Source organism: Mucor mucedo (assembly GCF_025094135.1).
Source record: "Mucor mucedo strain NRRL 3635 chromosome Unknown EV154scaffold_60, whole genome shotgun sequence".
In the NCBI taxonomy this organism is placed as follows: Eukaryota; Fungi; Mucoromycota; class Mucoromycetes; order Mucorales; family Mucoraceae; genus Mucor; species Mucor mucedo.
In genome coordinates this window covers 29,389-38,949 of record NW_026252344.1, presented here as the reverse complement: position 1 = coordinate 38,949, position 9,561 = coordinate 29,389, and the positions used below count along the sequence as shown (strand labels likewise).

The window sequence follows — 9,561 nt, the reverse complement described above, 5'->3', positions numbered from 1 at the left end:
TAGAACAGCTATTAATATAAATGGTTCATTTACTTATATATTAATATAGTTATACTGCTGATAAAGAGTATAAAGAAATAGTGTATGAATTAATGGATACCTAGTGTGGTGATCCACCTACTGTTGTTACTAATCACACCATAAAACAATATTAAAATTAAATCTCACTTCATCACCTCATACATTATTACATCACAACACGAACTATTTTCTTATACATTATATCATATCCAACTACAAGCACTATTTTAGTGCTGTGTAACTTATCCATCAAACTAAATTCATAATCCGATTTCTCTTAACATATATAAATATGCAAACTGATAGTTAGAATAGAACCCTCTGAATCTTTTAATCTACTTTCACTCTTAATAAAACTTATAAGCAGTCTCAAAGTATTTTATTATTTTTCTCTTTTAAAATCTATCCTCGACTATCACATTTTTTACTTTGAATTTTGCAATGTCAAACAATAACTCTGCTGTAAACACTCCTACCTCTGCTGGTTCTCCCCTTCCTTTTGCTGGTTCTTCTCCTCTCTCTGCTATGGACAATGTTCAACCTTCTCCTGCTCCTGAACCCATGGAAGAGGATACGGATGAAATTAAATCCACTCCGGATACTGCTTCGTCTGCTTCTGGTGCTGCTCCCATAGATGTACAAGCTATTACCAAGGCTGCCCAGAAGAATTTAGTTAAGTTGGAAGAAAACTTTAATGTTGCCTATGCTGCATATCTCTCCCGTCAACTCTTGGATCCCACGGACCCTCTTACCAAATCCACCTTTGATGAGTACATCCTGGCTCTGAACTCTTTCACGGATGCTAAGGAAGCTCTCCAATCATTCCAGAAACTTAAATCACCCAAGAATACTCAGGATGATAAGAATTTCTCACGTGTTCCAAAGGATTTGCCCTTCCTCCAACTGTCTTCTGACACTCCTGAACGTCAGAATTATGACACCTATGACTCAGTATATGATTTTTGTAATCAATTTCGAACTGTGTTGAATGCCCATTCCTTGGACTTGGATCTCCACTGGAAACGTCTGTTGCCATTATGTCTAAACAAGAATGATCGAAGCTGGTTCAATGAAAACTTGGAAAAGCAAGAGATGCCATGGAAACAAGCTGAAACATTACTTCTTGATCATTTGGATACTCCATACAGAAAATTCCTATTAATGATTAACGTAAATCGATTACGTCAAGGCCCTCGTGAACCCTGTCGTGCGTATGGTGCCCGATTCCAGAAACTCCGCCGTCAAGCTGATATGAAGGATGGTGTACAATTAGTGCTCATGTTCTACTGCTCGTTGAGAGCATCAACTCGGGAGAAAGCTTCTAGTGCCATTGCTTCACAATACGGAACCAAGCTACCTAATAAATTGGAAGATATGATCCAATTGGTTGCTGCCTCTGACTCTGATTACCTTTCTTCTGGTCCTTCTGGTGACTCTTCGTTGCTGGATGCTTTTTCTACTGGTAATGACAATAAGGATAATGAGCGTTACTCCAAGAAACGCAATTCCAGTCACTTTGGCTCTAGTAAGGATTCGGCTGGATCCAAGAGACCTTTCACCTCCGGTTCCTCTGGTAAAAAACCTTGCTCCTTTTGCGGAAAGACCTGGTTTCATGGTCACCGTTGTGAGGAATTTAAGCAAGCACAAAGGAATAAGGTTTCCCGAATGGCCAAAAGGGGTGGTGAGCCTTCCTCATCTAGTGATGAAGATGAGGAGATGAATAACAATGTTTCGATGGCCCGATTAGCTCTTGATTGTAAGTCTGCAAATATGAAAGATATAACAAGAGATTTTAAAAACATTGATACTGATACTATTACCTTTCCTATTACCATTGATAATTCTATTAGAACGTTCTCCCTATTTGATTGCGGCGCAAATTTTAGTGCGGTAGACTATGAGTTCTGTAGAAAAAATAATATTAAAATAAAGTTTATAAATCATGTTAGTAAAGACCAATTAAATAAGCATAATTTTTATAATTACTTCATTCGGTCTGCGGATAAGAATACTTTTGTAAAAAGGATTGGTACTTGTGAATTAAGCGTTGGTTGTAATAATAAAACTATAAAACGTGTCTTTGAGGTTATGAATCTTGCTCCTGAAAATAACAGTTATCAATTTAGTATTGGTACTGATTGTATGTCATTATTTGGAATCGGAATTTATGGTCTTCCTACCTCGTATGATGATCATGATTCCCAAGAAGCCGTTATTGAAGCTGACAAGCGTTATAACAATACCAGTGAACTTCTTGAATCTATTGAAGCTGAAAACAAATTAAAGGAAAATTGTCCAGCCTGCCCTCCTAATGAATACAAAGAAGCGTTAGATTACATTCAACCTGCTATTAAAGCCAATCAAGCAATTCCTAAAGGTTCATTCTGCACTATACCTGAAAGTGTTGTATCCTTAGATACTCCACCTAATGTAACCGCGTATAGAAAGCCTTATCCAGTCCCTCTTAAGATGGAAAGCATTGTAGATGACCAAGTAAAGGAATGGCTCGATAACGGTATTACTAAAATTGCCCCTGCTAATACAGAATGGAATACTCCGCTAACTGTAGTCAAGAAGACTGATGCTAAAGGACAAGTAAAAGGATATCGCGTCTGTCATGATCCCAGACATATTAATTGTTTGTTAAAATCTATTGACCGTATGCCCTTACCTATTATCAGTGAGCTTCTTGAGGATTTAAAGGGTGCAACTGTCTATTCAACCTTGGATCTTAAGTCTGCTTTTAACTCGTTAAAGTTAAATCCTAAAGATGCACATAAATTAAGCTTTACTTGGCGTGGTGTTCAATATCAACCTATAGGCACTGTTTTTGGCATTCGTCATGTTAGCTCACAATTTCAGAGAACAATGAGTATCGTATTAGAAGGTTTACCTTGTGTTCGATATTTCGTTGACGATATTGTTTGTGCGAGTAAATCCATTGAAGAACATAAAGAACATTTAAATATGCTGATAAAACGATTAACTGAAGTAAACCTGAAGTTGAATCCTGATAAGTGCTGTTTCTTTCAAAAGGAAATTTATCTCTTGGGATTTCGTGTAACTCCTTCTGGTGTCAGCGTTGACAGACGTAAACTTGTAAACGTGCTGGAATTCCCTCAACCCAAAATTGGAAAAGATATCATGCGTTATTGTGGTCTCATAAATTATTTCAGATCCTTAATCCCCAATGTTTCTGCTATAATGTCTCCACTTGACTCCTTACGAAATGAAAAATCACTTGATAAATTATGGAATGATAACCATCAGAAAGCTTTTGACAATTTGAAAAAAGCGCTTATAAGCGATACTGTATTAGCCTTTCCCGACATGAATGCTCCCTTCTCTATAAGTTGTGATGCCTCTCTATCTGGTATTGGTGCAGTTTTGTATCAAGAAATTAATGGTACAAAGAAATTTATTTCATTCGTCGCAAAGAGTTTATCTAAAAGTGAGCGTAAATATTCAGCTACGAAAAGAGAATTACTCGCATTAGTATTCTCGTTAAAGAAATTTCATAAGTATGTCTACGGATCTAAATTTACCTTATACACTGATCATAAAGCTTTAACCTATCTCCATACACAAAAAATTGCCAATCTCATGATGATCTCATGGATGGATACCATCTTACAGTATGATTTTGACATCGTTCATTTGCCTGGTATATCCAATGTCTTACCCGACACGTTATCCAGACTCTTTGAGGACGATTATGCACTATCAAATGAACTGGGTGGGGATAAATTCATCATGCGAAATAGAGCAGCAATTATGGAACCATTACCTAGCGAAACCAGTGGTGAATACTTCACTCCTCCTACTCAACAAGAGCGTGACGAACTATTAAAACTTGAGCACGTTAAAGGACATTTCGGAGTCGAAGCCGTATTACATGCATTAAAACGTAAAGGCATTTTTTGGTCTAATTTAAAGAAGGATGCAAATGAGTTAATTAAGGCATGTGTTCCATGTCAACGACACAATATAGCACGAAAAGGTTACAATCCATTAAGACCTGTATTAGCTGCTCTTCCTGGTGACAGTTGGGGAATTGACTTGGCTGGTCCATTTGTAACATCTAGAAGAGGCAATCATTATCTGTTAGTCATGATAGATATAGCAACCAAATATTATGTGTTAAGAGCTATACCTGATAAGACGGCAGCGGTTGTTGCAAGTGTTGTGTTGGAAGTAATCTGCACCTTCGGCCCATTTAGAAAATTGCAAAGCGATAAGGCTACCGAATTCGTCAATAGGTGTATGTCATGCATAAAAAGCAATATTGGGTTTGACCATGCTTTGATCTCGCAGTATCATCCAAGATCTAATGGAGCTACTGAAAGAGCTGTGCAATCCGCTGTGAAAACCATAAAAAAGAAAATAAATGGAAATATTGCTGACTGGGATATAATGGTCGCGTCTACACAGTTGGAATTAAATTGCAAGTATAACAGTCGAACTAAAAGTACACCATTCTCGTTAATGTTCGGAAGGAATCCAAATGACTTTACAGATTATAAAAAGGAAACGGATAAAATAACCACGGAAAGAACAAATAAGGAATTACATAACAAAATAAAACTCATGAGAGAAATAGTGTACCCTGCAATCTATGAGCAGACAAAGAAAGTCACTGATAAACAAAAGGAAAAGTTTGATGCAAGCCACAAGTTAATTGACATTCCAGTTGGTGCAACAGTAATGATCTTAATTCAAGAAAAGCAAAATAAGCTATATCCTAACTATGAAGGATATTACACTGTTGTAAGAAAAACTTCTGCTGGCACATATGTATTAAGAAATGAAAAAGGATTTATTGAGCCTAGGAACTTTCCACCTTCAAACCTAAAAATTGTCTCCGATAAAATTATCCCTCAGGAACAATACTTCGAAGTGGAAGCCATAATAGGACATCGTAGAGATGATAATAATAAGCTGCAATATAGATGCAGATGGTTAGGTTACAATGAAGCTGATGATACTTGGGAACCTGAGGAAAACTTTACTGATCCAAAGTTCATCTCTGATTATTACAGAAGAATAGGTGAAGCCCCTGAGAGTATCAAAGCCATTAATAAAGCCAATAAACGTAAGTTGAATGAGATGAAGGATTTAAATCACAAAGTAAGCTCTCGCCCGGTAAAGAAAAATAAATCGACTAAAAATAAGAATGATCGTCAAAACTCTAAATAAAGAACAATGAAAAAGATCTTCATAATTTTGTCGGTATTAGTCAATACCTGGGTGGGGATAATGTGGTGATCCACCTACTGTTGTTACTAATCACACCATAAAACAATATTAAAATTAAATCTCACTTCATCACCTCATACATTATTACATCACAACACGAACTATTTTCTTATACATTATATCATATCCAACTACAAGCACTATTTTAGTGCTGTGTAACTTATCCATCAAACTAAATTCATAATCCGATTTCTCTTAACATATATAAATATGCAAACTGATAGTTAGAATAGAACCCTCTCAATCTTTGAATCTACTTTTTACTCTTAATAAAACTTATAAGCAGTCTCAAAGTACTTTATTGTTTTTCTCTTTTAAAATCTATTCTCAACTATCACAAGGCCATATGCAAAATGGATGAGATAAGTACTAAAATTTAAAAAATTGAAACATCCAACATGACCAGTTTTGGATCGGATTTTAACGCTAGTTGATCAAGGGTCAAAGGAATCATTGTATAAATAACTTTTCGTTCAATTCGACAAATTTACCGTCCTACATTGTGGATGTATTAAATCGACAGTACCGAAAAATAAAGTAACAAATGACTCTTTGTTATTACGTTTACAGGAACATGTAAGTTAGTACGTCGCAACAGAGGAATAGAAATGTTTTAAATAAATATTGATTAACTTTTTTTTTTTTTTAGAGGAAGGAGGAGGAACTACAATTCCCGCGAGCGGACTCTCTTCGTATTCGGTTCCTCCGGCTCAACGTCATTTTGCTTTTCTAAAAAATAAAAACCGTATATTTGTTAGCAGAGAGAATAAAGACCATGATTTATAATTTGCTTACCAGCAAAGGAAAGCTTCAACTCCGGCTGCTTTCTGGTTTGGTTAACGCGTGAAAGCCTAGGCCTGGCGATCACGCGAGGGGGGGGGTAAGAACACCGGAGTAATCAACCACAAAAGAAGTGGTTTCTCCGGCAGGAGAAGATGCTCTGTAGCAGGGAGAGGATACGGGTTCTACCCGAGGAGATGTGGTGGGGGAAGGAGAGGGAGTTTTGCGCTTACTCCCCAAAACATCATCATCCAAAGGCGGAAGACGGGACAGAACAGACGGAAGAGGAAGCAACTCAGGGGAAGCAAAAGCCCCGGGGAAGAACGGAGAAGGAAGCGGAGAAAGCAAACCTTCATCGGTCACACCAGGCACGGAAGCACCACCAACAACCGAGGTAAAAGCGTTATCCCCAATTGGGGAAGAAACCGCCAGGAAAGCGTTATCCCCAGAAGGGAAAGAAACCGCTTCATCAGCGTTATCCCTAGCAAGGGAAGAAACCGCTGGAGCTACGTTATCCCTAAGAAGGGAAGAAACCGCAGAGAAAGCGTTATCCCCAATAGGGGAAGAAACCGCTTCTTCAGCGTTATCCCTAAAAAGGGAAGAAACCGCTGGGACAGCGTTATCCCTAAGAAGGGAAGAAACCGCTGGATCTACGTTATCCCCATAAGGGGAAGAAACCGTAGAGAAAGCGTTATCCCCATAAGGGGAAGAAACCGCTTCTTCAGCGTTATCCCTATGAAGGGAAGAAACCGCTGGGACAACGTTATCCCTAAGAAGGGAAGAAACCGCAGAGAAAGCGTTATCCCCAGAAGGGGAAGAAACCGCTTCTTCAGCGTTATCCCTATGCAGGGAAGAAACCGCTGGATCTACGTTATCCCCAAAAGGGGAAGAAACCGCAGAGAAAACAAGAACGGGTGCGTATTCTTGTACCCATGCCTGGACTATAGCTTCGCAAGCGAAAGCAAAGGCAGGAACATGGGATTTGGGTTCGTAAGGTTGAAGGGGTGGAGGCACAAACCCAGGAGAAAGGCAAGGCAAACCGACAACACAAACGCAATCGAGGCTGTAACAGCCGAACCCTGATTTTTGCAAGGGCGAAAAAGAAGCCAAAGCAAAAGGTTGGTTCTTAACCTCACGAAGAGGGAGAGAACCGGCAGAAGGAAGAGAAACGGGAACAGCGGGAGGAGCACAAACGCGAGAAGACGAAGGCTCAGCTGCAAGACGTCTGATGTCAGCGATGAGGGCATCATCATCACCCCAACGGACACAGACATTGTCATAATTGACACGTCTTTTTCTCACACCATGCCAAACAGACACAAAGTTACTGTTTATCTTCTCCCGAAAGAAAAAGAAAGCAAACTTGGTCGAGCACCAAAAAAACCACAACAACAGGAAGGCAAGATCAGTCAATCCGCGGAAAAACCTATACATTAACGACATTAGAATGGTGTTTATAATCTTAATCATTCTTTTTTTATACTTACTCGTCAAAAAAACTGATTAGGAGCATCTTACAATGTTTGCAGTTTTAAAGAAAGAAAAAAAGAGAAAGGGAAAAAAAATTTATAAAAAAAAACCGACTGCGCCAGGGAGAATGATGACGTCTGGATTTTTTAGCCAATAACGGAATTTCAATTTTTTTTTAAATCTGATGACTTCATAAATACATTGACGGACAGAACGAGGGAAACTACAGAGGAATGTACTCCATTAGTAGCCATTTATTTAACGGTTTCCAAAACATTTCTATTTCTACACTGTGGCATTAGACCTTTGTTTTTTTCTAACAATGGATGAGATGTGTGGAGAAACTTTGTTTAACACAGAAAAAAATAGATAAAAAAGAGGCAAATAAGATTAATAGTGCTTGCAGGCTTTTATTCTTATTATTAGTTTTAAAACTGAATGACCTTTTATATTATGGTAGAAGGCAGGGTACTTATAGTTATTGGGATCTGTAGTTTAAACGGTTGTCTAATAGTTAGTGAAGGTACCATTGGGTGGTATAATACATGTCCGATGGTGCCTTAAATTTAAGCAGTCATTGCCTTTATGATTGGATTGATTCGTAAACAATGAGCTAGTCTTATTGTTCTGTCAGAATTGAGAGGACGATGGTTCTAAGAAATCTTAAGTCAAACTGAGTTCTAAAGTAGTAACTCAGTTTTTATACCTGATGTTCTTTTCTTTTGTGATATTGTATTTGGTATATGAGTCGATCATGTGGGATCGACGATTTATTTATTTTATTTTATTATATATAAGTGCGATTTTAGCACAAGATGTAACTAAAAAAACTGCTGAATTTTAAGAATCACTGAAAAATACAACAAAGAAAATAATCTATAAGACTAATTAATAACCGGATTGCAAAATCACTTCCTTTTATTAAATATAAAAATAAAGAGTTCTTTTATACACATTGAACATAACCATAACTGTAAACGGGAAAACTACCATCGTGGGTAGATTTCATTATAAATCATCCAAACTGTCAATATCCCGCAAGGTACATCAAGGATAATAAAAATAACAGTCCGTAACAGGGAAATTCCCCTTAGTGCTACGTGAATTTTAGATGAGCAGCTGACATATGTCAAAATATGAAAAATGATAAATTACTTCAATCGTCGGAGTATACCAATACTGTGGTGTATATACTCCTCGAATACAACAATCACTTCTTCACCCCTCTTTTTTTCCGAAATTGTTTTGCACGCTTAACAAAATGAAAATTGAAAATGTTAGAAACTCGTTACCACTTAAATTCTTGGACGAAAAAATTAATAATTAACTATAACAAGTACGATGATCAACAAGACAAAACTATTGTTATATAGAATTAAATAGTTCTGAGAGAATTTTTATCGTCTTATTGCGTCTTGATGTAGTACTCTGGTGATAATAAATAAATGACATGCTTTTTTGTTTAGCCCTGCTATACTAAGTATATAAATGTTACGCTGATGGATCAACCGTAGTAGAAACATCAAATGACAATGATAATATTTAGGCTCAGTATCTATTAATATTCTATAGCACGAACCTACTCGATTTTTTGTACCTCCCAGAATAAGTATTTACTCGTCACAAGATTTTACGCTGTGTACACAATTCAGCGATGGGATCGAAAAAAGCGGGGTAATATGGGATTCATGATGACATTCATACTACCATTCATCCTTTCTAGGATGTGATAATTAACTTTCTTATTGTATCCATGATATCCTTAAAAGAAATAGTAATTGTGCTGGTGGTGTTCTTAATTATGAAATTCTTTCGGAAATGTCGTGTTTTAAAGTAAAGTAAAATTATAGAAAGACTATAGGAGTGGTTTGAGACTGTTTATGAGATGTCTTTAATAATAAAGGAAATATACGAGTATTAATATAAAAAAATGTCGGCTTTGTTCATATATTTAGTGCTATCTTGAAGTTATCATTGATTAAACAAAAATGTATACGAATATTACGAAGTTACAAAAAAGTCTTGTTCTAATTA

At 37.0% G+C, this 9,561-nt stretch overlaps 1 protein-coding gene across 1 annotated transcript; it reads right to left on the bottom strand.

Moving 5' to 3' along the window:
- Positions 1–6,141: 6,141 nt before the first annotated feature.
- On the bottom strand, positions 6,142–7,570 carry EV154DRAFT_591007 (uncharacterized protein; the record flags this gene model as incomplete). The annotated part of the gene is made up of 2 exons (XM_051606891.1): positions 6,142–7,483; positions 7,545–7,570. 2 exons carry the CDS (start codon positions 7,568–7,570, stop codon positions 6,142–6,144), a joined length of 1,368 nt encoding a protein of 455 aa, XP_051456478.1.
- Between the last annotated feature and the right edge of the window lie 1,991 nt (positions 7,571–9,561).